This window comes from Littorina saxatilis, linkage group LG3, assembly GCF_037325665.1.
Source record: "Littorina saxatilis isolate snail1 linkage group LG3, US_GU_Lsax_2.0, whole genome shotgun sequence".
Classification (NCBI taxonomy): domain Eukaryota; kingdom Metazoa; phylum Mollusca; class Gastropoda; order Littorinimorpha; family Littorinidae; genus Littorina; species Littorina saxatilis.
In genome coordinates, this window is record NC_090247.1 from 46265111 (window position 1) to 46284168 (window position 19058).

Genomic DNA, 19058 nt, shown 5'->3' on the forward strand with positions numbered 1-19058 from the left:
GAGTAGCCTCCCTTCTACGTTGGAGTAGCCTCCCTTCCCGGATTTAGAACGCGTTTCGTGTCGTAACAGATTATCCACTTACTAGCCATATCCGTATGCAAAATAATGAAATAAACATTAGGAAATGACAGACGTTTACAAATATCGACATTCTCTATCAGTGCAATAAAAAACAATCGTTAGAACTTGCATTTACGACATGTCGTGCGTGAGAACGTGTCAGTAAACAAGCACTTTTTGCCTGGCTGAAGAACCCCACGAGTCAAGCTAAAACAGACGACAAGTAATGGAAAGCAGTCTGCGGATAAACATAACAAACTACTGATGAAAAAGTGTGTTCATCCCTGCTCTGGATAAAAGACATCGGACTGATGACAACGTGGCAGCGTTCACGCGAAAAGATTTTTTTTCAGATTATCGCTTCTACATTTTATTGCACGTACTTGGGGCAGATCTGAATTTCTGAAAGATGACAAATCGGTCTTGTGAGTTGAGAACCACATGTTCTTTGCCGACAGAAATCACGATGGGACAAGATGTAGATTGTGTTGAAGAGATGTTTGCAGATTATCGCATCTACATTTTATTGCTCAGATCAATGCACGTAGTTGGGGTAGATCTGAATTTCGCAATGGAAGACGACAAATCCGTCTTGTGAGTTAAGAACCACACGTTCTTTGGCGGCAGAAATCACTATGGGACAAGATGAGGATTGTGTTGAGGGGCTAATACTGACTGACTTTAGATGAAGAGTTCCTAGACTGCCTGGTTTTTGTAGAGAGGCATCATGATGATATCCTGGGTTTTTTTTACGTTCTTGGTGACAACGCGCCAGAATCGCACGAAGATCGAACTCTCGAAGAAAACAAGTTTATCGCTGAACATCGGAAATGTGAAATGCTCTTCCTGTCTGACCAGTCTCCCCGTTAAATCCACAGGCTACATTATTTATCAGGTAACTTACCAAACCGGAGTGTGTGTGTGTGTGTACACCGGATTACCACCATCAACGCACCCTTTTGGACTTTTCTACTATGCCTGCTGTGACATTCACGAGGATTATTGTGATTCTTGGACAATCGTGTGCCTATGCTGGACTTGCAGGAAGACAAACGGTGCCGGAACGGTATACGTGCTGCCAAGTGTGCACGTCCAGAGCGCAGTGTGAACCGAGAGTGAGTGTGTCATTGTGTGGAAGTTTTGCTTGATTGATTTATTCATGTTTTAATTTGCTTTTTGGTTCAATAGTAAAATCTGTGTACGTTATACTTTGTATTTTGTGGTGTGATTCGCCCGAGTGCGAGACCCCCATCCCCGAACGCCTCTGTGGGTGGAATTGTATATACTTGTGTAAGGCCAAAAAAAAAAAATTGTCTGTTTCTGGTCACCCGACCGACCCTAAATTTCGGCGCCGACCCTAAACTTTTTTTTTCCAAACTCAAAAATTTTTATTTATTTTTTGGTGGTAAAGGACAGGGTGAGAAAATGAACAACAAAAACGTGTGAAAACGAAAGTCCGCTGACGATTTGTAAATGTGTTGAGTGTCTCGTCTCTATGTATAGTGAATCCAGTCTCTTTGCGCGATTTTTAAAGTTAGTTTTATTGGTCTACATTTGGGGTTAAAAAAATAAAAAAAAAAAAAAAAAAAAAAAAATCCCGACCTACCGACCCTATTTTTTTTAGCCATGTTACCAGAAACAGACAATTTTTTTTTTTTGGCCTAACGTGAGTGTGTAGATGAGAATGTGAAAGTTGCTTTGGACCCAGATACACACAGCAGACACCAACGCAACAGCTAAGTTTCAGCCTGACAAAGAAATTCGAGTGACACAGCTAATGGCTGTACTTGTTATTTCTCTATTAAAACAAATGTTTCAAGATCTTTAGGCCAAAACAAATAAATTGTCTGTTTCTATTAACATGGCTAAACAAAATAGGGTAGGTAGGTAGGTGTTTTTGTTGTTGTTGTTGCCAGGATAGAATTCTTGAAAATAACTAAACGACACAAAGAGACAAGACTCGCTATAGATAGATTTATAAAAATAAAATTAAAAAAATGTGACAGGATATAAAATGATTGTTTTACCTGGTCTGGAATCTTCAGTAGTAATTGCATAAAAAAAAGTCTGATATATCAATTATCATGTTAACTTTTTCTTAAAATGGGTGCGCTATATCCTAGTCTGTTTGTTTTTAATGGACTAAGCAATCCTTGGACTGACAGAAAAGATGTATTTTAAAAATGTCCAGTTGCTTTTACTTATTTTTCTAATTGGAAGAGAATACAAATTATGCACTCTTTTCTGTTCAAATGGGTAGAGGGCGGGGGTAGTAAAAGGATCACAGTTCAAGATTTTGCGCGACAAGAGGTGTGTTTCTTTTATAAAGAGCAAAAACTCAACTTGGTATCCAACACTATTTCTGAACACTGTAACCACTTTAAAAGCACTTTTTTTCTTCTTTTTTTTCTGTCTTCCAAACTTCTAATTCAGCTTCAAAAATGATTAAAAAAAAAGGGTTTTTTTCTTCTGAAATCTACAGTTAAATCACTATTTTGGATTTTCTATTTTGCTTCCCTATTTATCTTCTTAAGTTTTTGATCATCTGATTACCTTGCTTTTCTATTTGGAAGATAATATGCACTCTTTTCTGAAAAATGGGTAGGGGGTGGGGGTAGTAAAAGCATCACAGTATAAAATTTTGTGCGACAAGAGGTGTGTTTCTTTTAACTGTGATGAAGAGGGATAACTCAACTTGGTATCTAACACTAGTTCTGAACACTGTAACCACTTTAGCACTTTTAATTTATTTGTTCTGTCTTCCAAGCTTTAAATTCAGCTTATAAAATGAGTAAAACAGTGTGTGTTTTCTGAATTCACCAGTTAAATCACTCTGTTGGATGTTGTTTTTTGCTTCCCTCTTTCTGTTCTAAAGTTTTTGATCATCTGATTACCTTGCTTTTCTATTTGGAAGATAATATGCACTCTTTTCTGAAAAATGGGTAGGGGGTGGGGGTAGTAAAAGCATCACAGTTCAAGATTTTGCGCGACAAGAGGTGTGTTTCTTTCAACTGTGATGAAGAGGAATAACTCAACTTTGTATCTAACACTATTTCTGAACACTGTAACTACTGAAGCACTTTTAAATTTTTTTTCTGTCTTCCAAGCTTTAAATTCAGCATATAAAATGAGTAAAAAATTGGTTTTTTTTCTGAATTCACCAGTTAAATCACTATGTTGGATGTTCTATTTTGCTTCCCTATTTCTGTTCTGAAGTTTTTGATCATCTGACTACCTTGCTTTTCTATTTGGAAGATAATATGCACTCTTTTCTGAAAAATGGGTAGGGGGTGGGGGTAGTAAAAGCATCACAGTTCAAGATTTTGCACGACAAGAGGTGTGTTTCTTTTAACTGTGATGAAGAGGGATAACTCAACTTGGTACCAAACACTACATGTATTTCTGAACACTGTAACCACTTTAGCACTTTCATTTTTTTTCTCTCTGTCTTCCAAGCTTTAAAATTCAGCTAATAAAATGAGTAAAAAAGTGGGTTTTTTTCAGAATTCACCAGTTAAATCACTATGTTGGATGTTCTATTTTGCTTCCCTATTTCTGTTCTTCAGTTTTTGATCATCTTACTACCCTGCTTTTCTATTTGGTAGATAATATGCACTCTTTTCTGAAAAAATGGGTAGGGGGTGGGGGAAGTAAAAGTATCACAGTTCAAGATTTTGGCCGACAAGAGGTGTATTTCTTTTAACAGTGGTAAAGAGGGATAACTCAACTTGGTATCTAACACTATTTCTGAACACTGTAATCACTTTAACACTTTTAATATATGTTTGTCTGTGTTCCAAGTTTCAAATTAAGCTTCACAAATGGGTAAAAAAAATAGTTTTCTCATAATTCACAAGTTAAATCATTATGTTGGATGTTCTATTTTGCTTCCCTCTTTCTCTTCTTAAGTTTTTGATCATCTGACTACCCTGCTTTTCTATTTGGAAGATAATATGCACTCTTTTCTGACAAATGGGAAGGGGATGGGGGTAGTAAAAGCATCACAGTTCAAAATTTTGCGCGTTAAGAGGTGTACTTTTTTTTAAATTGGTAAAGAGGGATAACTCAACTTGGTATCTAACACTATTTCTGAACACTGTAATCACTTTAACACTTTTAATCAATGTTTGTTGGTGTTCCATGCTTCAAATTGAGCTTCAAAATGGATACAAAAGGATTTTTTTCCGAATTCACAAGTAAAATCACTACGTTTAATGTTCTATTTTGCTTCCCTATTTCTCTTCTTCAGTTTGTGATCATCTGATTGTTATTTTGTTTACATTTTCACAATACAATATTGCAACTTATTCAGTAGTGTTTGCGTGAAAAAATCTGATACCTATGCTTAAACTTCAGTCGTTATCTTAAAATTTTGCGCGTTAAGCCCTTTATATTTTGTATTTTCCTGATAAAGCAAACATTGAACTAACAGAAAAAGTAACTTTTAAAACTACCTAATCACTTTGAAATTGGGCCTCCAAAGTGTACTCCAGCCTTAACGTCATTCTATATTTAACTTTTCTTTAAAAGTACAAGCGATCGAGTGCACATTTTGGCATTTTTAGCAGCACTCTATTATAAATTTATATATATATAATCAACGTACATCACTAAAGCTAATTATAATAATAATAATAATAATAATAAATAACTTTTCTATAGCGCGAGTCCCATCAATTGGCTCCAGGCGCTTTACAAATTCATTATAGAATAAACTAGCACAAATCAACAAGCATACAAAGCATACATTTAACTGAGACATAACACCAAGAACCCAAGCACTAAGCAAAACTTAGCGTACAATGTTAAAAGTACACACACACACACACACACACACACACACACACACACACACACACACACACACACACACACACACACGCACGCACGCGCACACACAAATATACCATTGACAAAGAGACCATAAAGCACATACAGGGTAGAGAGTTCCAAAACAGAATAGAGTTGTGGAGAGTCTACTCAGGCTAAGCAAAGGATTTACGAAACAGGTATGTTTTGAGTTGGGTTTTGAAGGAGGAAAGGCTGCTGGAATCACGGATAGAACTTGGAAGCGAGTTCCAGACGGTCGGAATCTGGTACCTAAAGGTTCTTTCACCAAAGGTCTTGGTCCTGGTTTTGGGGATGCGAAGGAGTTTTTCAGAGGAGGATCTGAGAGAACGGGATGGCTCGTAGATACTGAGGGAATGGGACAAATAGGGGGGGAGTGATTTCTCAAAACAGCGGTACCCTAACAGAGCGAGCTTGTACTCGATTCTGTACTTCATAGGAAGCCAGTGAAGGGTGGTAAGTAGGGGAGTGACATGGTCTTTCTTAGACTTTTGCAGAATGAGCCTTGCAGCACTGTTCTGGACTCTCTGTAAGCGATCAAGTTCTTCAGTGGGGAGGCCGGCAAGCAATGAGTTGCAGTAGTCAAGTCGACTCAGGATCAGAGAGGAGACAAGTTGAACAGTGGCTTGGAGTGTCAGGAATGATCTGACAGAGGAAATCTTGCGCAACTCAAAAAAGGCACATTTACAAACAAAACTAATGTGTTTTTGCATTGTCAGAGCAGAGTCCAGGTACACGCCTAGGTCCTTAACAGCGGTTTGGGAAACAATCTGAGTGTCGCCTATTGTCAGGGAAGTACAGTCAATCTGATTTAAAGCATGCCTTGAGCCTGACAGCATCACCTCAGTTTTTGAGTCATTCAGCTTGAGTTTATTGTCTATCATCCAGTCTTTAACTGACTCAATGCAGCGCTCAGTGTTTTTAACCACTTTTGGAAAATCACTGGGGGGAGCAGAATCCTCTATTTGGGTGTCGTCGGCATACTTGTGGTGTTCGCAGCCATGCCTCGAGATGACGTCAGATAGGTCCTGTGTATATAGTGTAAACAGAACCGGGCCTAGAACAGAGCCCTGAGGTACTCCATGCTTCAGGGGAACAGGGGATGATTCTTTTTGACCTATTTGTACTCTTTGAAAGCGTTCAGAGAGATATGACACGAACCACTGGAAGGCTTTGTCGGCAATTCCAAACGTGAACTGTAGTCTCTTTAGGAGGACGTCGTGGTCGATGGTGTCAAATGCCGCCGAGAGGTCCAAGAGTGCGAGCACAGACACTTCCTTGTTGTCAGCACTGGTCAGCAGCTTGTCAGTTACGTAAAGAAGAGCGGTTTCTGTGCTATGATTTTTCTTGTATGCGGACTGATGGACGTCCAAAAGATCATTACTCAGCAGATGTTCTTGGAGCTGCGCTAGCACACACTTTTCTAACAGCTTGGTCAGAAAGGGTAAGTTTGAAATGGGTCTATAGTTCTTTAAGCACTCCGTGTCAAGGCCTGGCTTTTTTAGAAGTGGTGTTATGACTGCCTCTTTAAACTGTGCAGGCACAGACCCAGACTGAAGAGAAAGGCTTAAGATTCTCGTTACAACAGGAACAAGGAAATCCAGGCAAGTTTTCATGAGTGACGTGGGAATGGGGTCAAGTGTGCAGGATTTTGGAGCACATTTTGAAATAAGTTCAAAAACAAACTTCTCAGAAACAGGGCTAAACCGTGTAAGGGGGGTCCCTGAAAATGCGGCGAAGGACATTTGTGTTTTGGATGAGTCGAGACCTTTGCGAATGTCAGAGATCTTCTGGTCAAAGAAATTGCTGAAAGTCTCGGGGAGTTCTGATGGGGGAATCAATTTAGGGAGGGCAGTGGCTTATACACAGAAAACTCCCAGCAAGGCAGACGCAGACGGACAGACAGACAGAGCGAATGACAGACAAGCAGGTTGCAAGAGAGACAGACAGACAGACAGACGAACTGTTGAACAGACATGCAGGCAGAGAGAGAGATGACAGACCAACCTCCACACAGAACGTCTCCTTAGCTTGGCACTGTCCATCTGCACTAGTGTTAAGATGCTCGTGCAACTTGTGACGGGTCTCACTGTCACTGGGGTCCATGGTCAGGCGCCGAGCCTTGTCGTATATATATAGTCTGCACAACAACGAACCCGCTTTTGACATGAGCTCTTTTTAAGGCAAAAAAAAAAGTCTGTTTACGGTATCCCGACCGACCCTATTTTTTTGGCAAAATAACTTAAAAATATGTTTTAAAAAAATTTTAAAAAATCCCGACCTACCGACCCTATTTTTTTTGCCTATGTTACCGCAAACAGACTATTTTTTTTGTTTGTTTTGCCTAACCAGTCTTCATCCAAGCCAATGCAGTCTACAGGTCTACAGAACGAACAAGCTCATAACCAGTATTTCTTTCCAGATCGCGACAGGAACGCTGCCTGGTAGAGGGCAGCAGTCCCCCTCTTGTCCCCTTGGTATTCGAGTGGAACCAAAGGATTTCTCACATGACAGGATATACATGCATGGACAACCAAGTAAGATGCCCAATGAAAAACACTACCGCCAGTATTTTCTCTCTCTCTCTCTCTCTCTCTCTCTCTCTCTCTCTCTCTCTCTCTCTCTCTCTCTCTCTCTCTCTCTCTCTCTCCCCCCTTGGTATTCGAGTCGAACCAAAGGATTTCTCACATGACAGGATATACATGCATGGACAACCAAGTAAGATGCCCAATGAAAAACACTACCGCCAGTATTTCTCTCTCTCTCTCTCTCTCTCTCTCTCTCTCTCTCTCTCTCTCTCTCTCTCTCTCTCTCTCTCTCTCTCTCTCTCTCTCTCTCTCTCTCTCTCTCTCTCTATTTCTGCCTCTGCCCTGACCTGATAACTCAACAGTCAGTTCTTTACATCCTTACCTGATTTTGTCGGCATTGTTTTGTTCGTAAACTTCTATAATGGCATAGGATACGAAGAACGGGTTGAAGTCTATGTCACTACCTCGGATGTTGAACAGCCCTGTGATCAAAAGACGATTAAGTTTGGAACTTCATCATTGCCCGACAAGCAAACAATTCGATATACAATCTTTCTGAAGACAAATAACAGAAGTTAAATATTTGTAAGAAATTCAATACAACTAATTCAGGGAACCCTTCATTGCATTTTTTGATTTTCTGCGAATATTGAAGACATTATACAGTTTAATTATGAAATTAAGTTAATTTGGTAAACTTACAGTAATTAAAACCATGGTCATAATATATTTATAATTACACACCTATTTATGAACTAGATGATTACCCGCCTCGCCGGGTACCGGCTTCGCCGGGAAGAAGTAGAGCCGAATACCAGGCTGCGCCTGGGACCCGAAGGAAAGGAGATAAACGCGCAAAACACTGGAGACCTTCTAAAAATAGTAACGTGCAGTGACCTTCTAAAAATAGTAACGTAGTAACGGGAATATGGATTGACGCCACACGGAGGAAGGGAGATAATCGCGGCTGAAAACACTGGAGAAGATAAGGAAGAGTTACTGGTAGTGGATCCCGACAACAACAAAAAACAAAAAACAAAAATCGGTCCTTTCAAGGGAAAGGACTTGCCCAAAAATGAATTAAAGAACTGGAGACCCATCTCCCTTACAAACAGCGATTATAAACTGATAGCCAAGTGTTTGGCAAAAAGGTTAGGAAGCGTTATTGGTGATATTGTTCAGAAAGATCAAGTCGGTTATATTAAAGGCAGAAAAGTATCTACAATATTAAGGTTAATTGATGATGTAATCGAACAGTCACACGAGTTAAATCAACCTGGTCTGTTGGTCGCAATTGACTGTGTTCAAGCGTACGATAGTATTTCAAAAGAGTTTATTATTAAAGCCTTTCAAAAATTCGGGTTTGGGCCAGAATTTGTTCAATGGGTGACTGTGTTAATGAACGACACGGTTAGCTCAGTGCAGTATTGTGGATGGTTGTCGGATTTTTTTGATGTGAAAGCCGGGATTCGTCAAGGGTGCCCGTTTTCATGTTTGGCCTTTGTACTGGCCATTGAATTGTTGGCATCAAAAATAAGACAGTGTAGACGTATTAAAGGAATTTCGTTATGGAATAATGTTGATATTGCAACCGTTATTAAAATTGCTCTGTATGCAGACGATATCACCCTTTTTTTAAAGGATGAGATTGATATGTATTATGCACTTGAAATAATGAATGACTTTTCTAGCTTTTCAGGCTTAAGGATACATAAGAGAAAGTCTGAGGCGATGTGGTTGGGTAGTAGGAAACATTGTGATGAAACATTTTATAATTTTGTTTGGAAGAAGAAGTTGAAGATTTTGGGTGTATATTTTTGTAATGATAAGAGTGCTTCTTTGGTAGAAGATAACTGGACTGGAAGAATAAGGAATATTAAGCGATTGATTTGTGCATGGGAGAAGCGAAATTTGAGCATTTTAGGGAAAATATGTATTGTGAAAACGTTTTTAATTTCACAATTTGTGTATATTATGCAAGCGTTTGTATTACCTGACTGTGTTTTGAATGAAGTCAATACCTTATTGTACAGATTTTTGTGGCGAAAAAGAGATTGTAATCGGAAGGCCTTTGAAAAGGTGAAAAGAAGCGTTTTATGTTTTGAAATTGAAAAAGGTGGTTTAAAAATGATCGATATTAGGCAAATGCAAATTTCTTTTTTATTACAATGGGTTTCACAACTGACTACATCAAATGAAAATGATAATTGGAGTCTCACTCCAAAGATGATGTATTTGCGTTTTGGAAAGCACTTTGAATGTTTCTTATCGAATGTAAACAGTGCAAGATTTAAAGGGTTAGACCTAGTGAAATCACACTTTTGGAAAGCAGTATTAAAATATTGGCTGGATAATAACCACTACGATCGTGGGACAATCGGGCCGATTTTATTATGGAATAATGCATGCATAACGTATAGTGGCAAAGTTTTATTTTTTGAAAGTTGGATACGACGAGGTGTATTGGTATTAACTGACATTGTACGTTCGGGAGACATATTATCATATCAAGATATATGTGATTTGATTGGATATTCGCCAAGCCGAATTCTTGAATATAATGTTGTAAAAGCTGCTGTGTCATTATTCATGAGGAAAAATGTTGTAAATATGACTGATGATGTTTGTATTACCCCACTGTTTAACGGCAAAAATGTGTTAAGTGCCAAAGAATATCGGAAAGAGATTATTAATATGAAAACAGATGTACCATGTTCCGGAGGATTTTGGAAGAGAAAGTTTAATGTAGAAATTGATGAACGATCTTGGATAGTTGCCCATCAGTCAACACAAGAGACTAGATTAAGAGTTTTACACTGGAAAATTATGCACAACATTTATCCGACCAACATTCTCCTGTGTAAAATGAAAGTAACGGAAACTAATAAATGTAATTACTGTTGTGATGTAACTGATTTCATTGAACACTTCTTTTTTGAATGCCCGGTTGTATACAAATTCTGGAAGTTTATTGAAGAATTTATTTTTCGTACTTTAGAAATTAAGATTGTTTTGAAAGTTAGTGATGTTTTATTTGGTATGCATTTTGTAATGGTGAAAAAGGCAACTATGTATAAATTGAACCACATTATCTTAATCGGAAAGATGTGCGTTAGTATATATAAAAAAACAAATTCGTTTTTACCGTTGGAAAGTATTTTTAATAGGCAGTTACAGATAAGAAGCATTTTTGTGTGAGTGTTCGAAGAACAAAACGTTAAAAAAAAAGTTAGCTTGTTGTACTCGATAAGATGTATTTAATTCATTGTATGAGATATTGTTGATTGTTGTTATTTATTTGAATAAAATTGTAAAAAAAAAAAATTAAAAAAAAAAAAATCGGTTCAGCGCGCACAGCGCTGCGCGCTGAGAGCACGTGTTGAAATATCTCATCGATGAGGTTGTGTCCGGGGTGTAGCTGAATACGGTGTCCAAATAAGTTGACTCTGAGAAATTAAGTAGATGTGCAACGCCAAGGCACTGCATACCCCAGCGAAAGACAAACACCTCTCTCTCTCTCTCTCTCTCTCTCAAACACACACGAACACACACACACACACACACACACACACACACACACACACACACACACATACCCAAAGTTACACACGTACACACATAGACACTCACACGCACTCACTCACTCTCTCACACACACTTCATACACACAAAACACACCCCCATACGCACATATAAACAAACACACATACACACACATACACTTACGCACACGTACAAACACACACCCACCCACCCACTCTCTCTCTCTCTCTCTTTTTTTTCTCTCTTATACAAACAGACACACACCCATACAAACTGACACACCCCCCCCACACACACACACACACATGTACATAGGCACGCATGTACGCACGCACACACCCGCAGACACACACACACGCACACACACACACACACACACACACATTGACTCACACAAATCTCATACACACAAAACACACACTCATACGCACATACACGGTTGGGCTAGTGGTAAGGCGTCCGCCCCGTGATCGGGAGGTCGTGGGTTAGAACCCAGGCCGGATCATACCTAAGACTTTAAAATTGGCAATCTAGTGGCTGCTCCGCCTGGCGTCTGGCATTATGGGGTTAGTGCATGCTAGGACTGGTTGGTCCGGTGTCAGAATAATGTGACTGGGTGAGACATGAAGCCTGTGCTGCGACTTCTGCCTTGTGTGTGGCGCACTTTATATCTCAAAGCAGCACCGCCCTGATAATTATGGCCCTTCGTGGTCGGCTGGGCGTTAAGCAAACAAACAAATACGCACATAGACAGACGGACACACACACCTTTACAAACAAACACATATACACACTCATACACACACAAACATACACACAAACTCATGCACACACACATTCACACACACACACACACACACTCTCTTTCTCCCTCTCTCTCAGTCTTTCTTACACACACACACACACACACACACACACACACACACACACACACACACCCAAGTCACACACGCACACATACACACACTCACTCACACGCACTCACTCAATCTCTCACAAAAACTTCATAGACACAAAACACACACCCGTACGCACATATGGACATACACACCTTTACAAACAAACAGACATACACGCACACACATACACTTATGCACACACACACACACACACACCACACACACTCACACACGAGTACAGACTCATGCACGCGTGCGCGCACACACACACACACACACCCCACATACACACACACCCCACACACACACGAGTACAGACTCATACACGCGTGCGCACACACACGAGTACAGACTCATGCACGCGTGCGCACACACACACACACACACACACACACAAATACACACACACACAAATACACACACACACTCACACACACACGAGTACAGACTCATGCACGCGTGCGCACACACACACAAACACACACACACACATACACACACACACACAAACAGTAACACTAACACATGTGCACAAAATGAACACAAACACACACACCGCGCGAGAGAGAAAGACTACAGGGAGGCATGACGTCATGATGCATTAATTGACGTCAAAGACTTTCGACCGTGACGTATTCTTCTTACGCGAGCTTTATCCATAGACTTGGAAACTACGGAATTTCTACCCGTCCAAAGCGGCCTTGGGTGGCGTTTGCTCAAAAAATGGGGGCGCCAATTTTACCCACCGTATTTTTGTTAGTATGGTCCCAATTTTTGGTGAACTTCCATCTCCAACTGTGGCCCATTTTCGGGCACAAAGAATCCTTCTTTATCATGTATTATTCGGTATGCACATTTCTCAAATCGATTACAGTATTCACGACTTTTTTGCGTGACCTTTCGGATTTCATGGTGGCTGCCATTTTGTTTTTTTTTTTTTTTTTTTTTTGACCTCAGTTGCATGCAAGGCTGCTTCAACCCATCTTTTTTGCCTCTTTCGTCTTTTTTTTTTTTTTTTTTTTTTTCTTCTTCTTTTTGGGCGGTGAGCATATCCTTCTTCATTGGTCTTTTTTTTCTTTTTTTTATGAAATTTTAATTTTGTTTTCTTTTACATTACAGGTTACATTTCCATTAAATTACTTTTTAATTCAACAACAATTTAACTAATGTTTGCGTGTATGTGCATAAGTGTGTGTGTGTGTGTGCGTGTGTGTGTGTGTGTGTGTTGTTGTTGTTGTTCCCATAATTCTGTTATATAATACATTTTCAGCGGGACAATACATAACAAGTTAATTAATCCAATTACAGTACTAGTTTTCAGCTGCTGCTGCTGCTGGTGGCTGCCATTTTGTTTTCATCTGCTCAGTGTGTTCCGGTCTGAAACCGGTTTAAAACACCACTAGGCGGAAACCCCAAAATAATGACGGCCGCCTTTTTCGAAATAACATTTTCAGAGATTGTACACAAAAACAACGCCCGAACGGAAAGACAGAATGTGTCGTTCGCTAGATTGCAAGTCAGGCTTTTCACTTTTCCGATGAAGACAACCGCTGAGAGTGAAGAAACGACGCTGTTCGACTTCAAAATCTCCAGTCGCAGACGACCTTCGCTTTCGCAGTACAGTCTATATACTCCGTCACGGCGGAGGGCTGACCGTGCGCCCAAAAGCGGACTCTACCAAATGGGTATTTTTTGAAAGCTTGGGACCTGCCAAACATAAAAATCGATGTTAACAAGAAATATTCAAGGGCGCACTTTCTCTTCTCAGTCAAAATTCAACTATACCCTGAAGAGTGATGCACGAGCATTTCAGACGCTTGCCTCTGAAAAAAGAAGTTCTCAGCCAAATTACGAACTCAAACTGGTACGCTTTACATATAAATGTGTTAGTTGTGTTAGAACTCGCACCACAAAGCGACATTTTTTCAGGAAACGTCTCGCACGCTTTACTGGGCTGGGGGTTAGGAAGATTGGAAGGTCATAGTGACATAGTATATGGTTCAAAACCATTCATATTTTACAGATATGATGTGGAGACATCATACTTGACGAAAATATATCCATTGAAGCCAAACAACAATACTAGTCTTGTGTGAATTTATTTTTAATCAAAACTTACCTACATTTTGGACGACGTCTTTCCTGGATTTAGGGTAGGGTTCATAATAATGATACTGTCACCAGCATCCTCGGCCAAAGCAGTCGCAAATTGTTTTGTGATAATCAAAAGATACCAACTAACACATTTATATGTAAAACGTACCAGTTTGAATTCGTAATTTGGCTGAGAACTTCTTTTTTCAGAGGCAAGCGTCTGAAATGCTCGTGCATCACTCTTCAGAGTATAGTTGAATTTTGACTGAAAAGAGAAAGTGCGCCCTTGAATATTTCTTGTTAACATCGATTTTTATGTTTGGCAGGCCCCAAGCTTTCAAAAAATACCCATTTGGTTGAGTCCGCTTTTGGGTGCACGGTCAGCCCTCCGCCGTGACGGAGTAATAGGCAGGTGCAATGTTACTCATTTTGATCAGCTCGTTTACGTATATTTTTTTGCATTCAGATCAATTAGAATGATTGGAATCAAAGCAGGAATAACTTCGGCATGCAAATGCTTTTATTTGGCGAAATCAGTACAGCAGTAAGCTAGATTCTTTCCCTTCAGTTTGTTTGCGTGACTGAATTTTGTCTTCAAGAATGTACCACTTGCTTCATTTTGATTGTTTGTTCAGCTCATTGGCACGAAATGCATCTTGCAAAATATCAATTTGTTGAATGAAAACGGAATAAGTGAAGTTCAAACATTTATCTGCTTGCAAAAACAATCGCAAGGATAGATCTATCTGCTTCATTGACAGACAGATTTTCATTGAATTTCAAAAGCATGACTCGGTTTGCAGGGTCTCCGATTAGATCTATCTAGTGTTTGTTTTCTTAGATTTATTGGCCATGTGGGCTGTTTACGATCATAACACTGTGTTGGTTTGTGCTGGTGCAATCTGCGGATCAAAGGGGATTGACCACATGGTGAAGCAGTGATCAACGCAACTTGTGTTCACCACTCAACATTGCCTTCTACCAATCTCAATGGCAAAACGAAAGGTACAGTAACATGCTTGTGATTTTTTTAATCCAAGCGGAGCGCGGGCGGAGCCCGCGCGTAGCGAGGTAGTTTTTTTTTTCATCTCCCAGCACTGAAATTTTTTTTGCCAAGTGGTGTCTGTCTGGACATTGTTCTAGAATTCATCTTTTAGCACAATATTAGCGACACTGTTTGGACAATTCTATTAAAATTAGGCGTACAAACTGATTTTGTTTCGGGGAATCCTCTCAGAGGATCAGAATTTTCATATAATATCATCAGAAGCTGTTACAACGGGAAAATGTGAAACTTTTGTCACTTTTTAACATGGAATTTCATCTTTGAGCGTTTCAAGCGGACTTTAATAAAATAGTTATTTGCGAATTAAGCAGCGGAAGACACTCACCGGTTCAACATGTGTATGGTCATTAAACCTCAAAACATTTCAGTAAGTGGTTTAGACAAACACCTCGGACATGTGAGGGTGACTGGTTTGTAGCTGAAGAGTTTTTTTCTAAAGTGTGTTCTAAATACAAATGACGTACTGGTAATGATGTAATGAGTTGTTCTAATCTTGTTCTTGGAACTCTTGCTGTTCCAAGCTTGTTCTTAGCAAGTCTTGGTGACGAGAACAAAGACTATCAATGAAATCTTTAGAAATAACCTCTGACAACGACGACGATGACGACGACGACGACGATAACAACAACAACAACAACAAATGACATCGACGACGACGACGACGACGACAACAACAACAACAACAACAACAACAACAACAACAACAACAACAACAACAACAAAAACAACAACACGAGAACAACAACAATCACGACAACGAACATGACAACAACAACACCAACAACTACGACGACAACTACAACGACTGGGTTATGATGACATCACCAATGATTTAAAGGCCGTTAAAAAATCGTTAAATCCTATTTCTTCACTGATTCTTATGAAATTTTAAAGGTAGGTTTGTTGTCCCCAACTTATTTTCACTCCATACTTTTCCAGAAGAAAAACATAATTTTGGCAGTTAAAAACCGTTAAATTTCAATTCTTCACCGATATTTATGAAATTTTGTGGGTAGGTTCGTTGTCCCCAACTGATTTTCACTCTATACTTTTCCAGAAGAAAGACATAATTTTGGCAGTTAAAAAACGTTAAATTTCTATTCTTCACCTATCTTTATGAAATTTAGTGGGTGGGTCCGTTGTCCCAAACTGAATTTTAAGACATACTTTTCCAGACAAAAAACCTTATTTTTGGCAGTTAAAAACCGTTAAATCTCAATTCTTCATCGATATTTATGAAATTTTGTGGGTAGGTTCGTTGTCCCCAACTGATTTTCACTCCATACTTTTCCAGAAGAAAAACATAATTTTGGCAGTTAAAAACCGTTACATTTAAATTTTCACCTATCTTTATGAAATTTAGTGGGTGGGTCCGTTGTCCCAAACTGAATTTCAAGACAAACTATTCCAGTCAAAAAAACTTATTTTTGGCAGTTAAAAACCGTTAAGTCTCAATTCTACACCGATATTTATGACATTTTGTGGGTAGGTTTGTTGTCAGATTTGACATGATGGCAGAATTGAAAGTGTGAGATATCCTGATGTTTCACAATTTATGCTGCATAATTCAGCCCCATAGGCGCTTGAATTTTAGGTGGAGTTGGGTTTTTTTTCAGCCCAAACCAGTAACCCCCACATGGTTTTCATGTCCCTTTCTGAGAGACTTCAAGAAGTTTCAATTTGACGTCATGATTAGCCTGCCGCATTAGCAAGTATGAAAACACGTCATCGATGACACATTTTAAGACAGAGAGAGAGAGAGAGAGAGAGAGAGAGAGAGAATCATGTACACACAGATGGACGACTTCGCTTGGGGTATGTACTGCCCGGCAGTACACATCTACTTTATTATTATTATATGAAGTCTTATATCGCGTGCGTATCTCCAGACTCGGACTCAAGGCTCAGGGATCTATTATGTAATGTCTGTGGCGATCAACATAGTTTTTAACTCGAGTCTAACTGATCATGCTTATTAGTATTCAATTACATACGATATATTCTCCTCCCCAGCACCACCCTCACCCCATAGCACTGCCAATCAGCCTCTACACTACAGTCCAACAACTACACCTTGTTACGACTCAACTCCAAACAACTCTTGTTTAGCCGAGACTGAAATATTTTGTTGCATCATTAGGGTAAGAGTCTACGAGACCTTGGAGACGAAGTAATGACGCCACTAGTATGAGAATCTACATGTTGGATCAACGTCATTACTGCGTCATTAATATGCGAATTTACGTAACTCATGGAGTTGCATCGTGGGATGAAAACAGTTATTTGGAGGAAGGAAACGTGAACCGCTAACCATTACGGTCACTCTATTTGCCGGGTACTGAGAGGCTACAAGTGGGGAACAAGAATCCTGTGTAACCACCGATGAAAAGCCGCCGGCACCTAACCTACCATCCCAAGGCCTGAGATGTAACCCGCAGCCGCACAGACTCGTAGAGTAGTGTCCGGAAAGGAGCATCAAGAGGTATGGTGTCGTTGTAATATCGAGCGCCCATCAAGGAACAGCTATTATACACTCACATCTATGTCGCATATATTTGTTTTAGAATGTTTAATGAAGTTAATCATAAACGTACATGCTGCAAGTTAGTTCGGCATATAGATCTAGTATTTTATTCAGTAACCATGCTTGGTTTGTCTGCGAACCGCCCGACATGAAGATAGGGCAAGAAATCAAAATTAACCTTGATCCTAGGATACCGTTGTTAATAACAAGTATTACCTTTGATCCAGGGGTTCGAGCGTCTAGGATCCGCTGGGATAAGGGTGAACTAATCAAGCTACGCCACCAGTGTGATCCACCAGCGAGGAGCAAAAGGAGTTTGTCTACTAATTATCATCATCATCCAGTAATCTTCATCAAGTTCGTCACTGCTACGGTCATCATGTGAATCCAGGCTTCCATCAGGACATTCGGACTTTGTAACTAACCAGCCCATTTAAGATAAGTCCAGTTCGACATTAAACTAGCTGTCAATGCAAGAACAATTAACTATGAACGTGAATTCGTTAGATCTAAAATAGAAATAGTTTGTTAAAGAATCCGGAAATATTACCAACCAATAAATTATTCATTAATCTAAATCATCAGTGTTTCACGAGATTGATTTGAAGCACGACTGTTGTAAAGTATTGAATAGAACTTTGGTGTGTTCTTAGATATTGTATATCTAAAACACAAGGTAAAAAGTGGAACTGCAACAATGGGGGCTCTGTCCGGAGATCTATACTGAACTCGTGTTCGTACCTAAGAAAAACTTGCATTGACAACTGGTTTACCCCATAAATTAGTTAGTCAAATTATCCGTGAAGCGACGGAAATTAGAATATTTTCTGGAAAAATCTTTCTTCATTTTTTCTTTCTTCAAAATTCAAAATCATTTCCTGCTTCATGTCGGATTCACTCATATACAGACCAGACGGTGGTAAGTAGAATATTTAAATTATTTCTGTAAGAAGAAATTTTAAATAACTCCGTGTTTGATTTGGGTACATTCTGCCCAAAGAATCTTCGCGATCGCTGTTGTTCACGAACAGCGTTTTTGCTAAATTAATTCGTGGAAGGATTTCCATCTAGTTCGTCGAACAGTATCATAGTCATAAGGTAAGACATAGAATTGATGTTCGACAACTTCACGGGAAATTGGCAGTTTACTAACTAACTGTCGGTTCGAATTATACTCTCAAGTTCTGATCAAAACGGTGAGTGTGTTATAATTCCAACCAGGATGGACGCTCGATAGTACTAGGACCTTAGTTTAAGTTCAGATTAAATTATAACTCTAGTCGGAGTAACATTTAAAACGTGTTGCTTATCTAAGTTGTGCTTCACATTATTAGTTATCTATAACCCGCGGGTTGATAGTTAATAGTAGGGAAAACTTCTGTGGGTGTGTTTGACAGACTGAAGGTCGTCATCACATAAGGCTTTGTAAGGCAACTTACTCAGCGACACACCGCTAAGTCCTAGTTAGTCGTTTCGGTTCAAGATAGAGACGAAGG

The 19058-nt window shown here is 39.5% G+C and overlaps 1 protein-coding gene across 2 annotated transcripts in view; it reads right to left on the reverse strand.

Moving 5' to 3' along the window:
• The window catches only part of LOC138960787 (xaa-Pro aminopeptidase 1-like), a 197196-nt gene that overhangs the window by 90945 nt on the left and 87193 nt on the right, over positions 1-19058 (reverse strand). For both annotated transcript variants that reach the window (XM_070332438.1, XM_070332437.1), the window contains exons 9-10: positions 7819-7918; positions 6916-7048 (exon numbers count right to left, since the gene is read on the reverse strand). In XM_070332438.1, coding sequence (XP_070188539.1) covers positions 6916-7048; positions 7819-7918 — 233 coding nt within the window. The remainder of the gene's footprint in view (positions 1-6915; positions 7049-7818; positions 7919-19058) is intronic.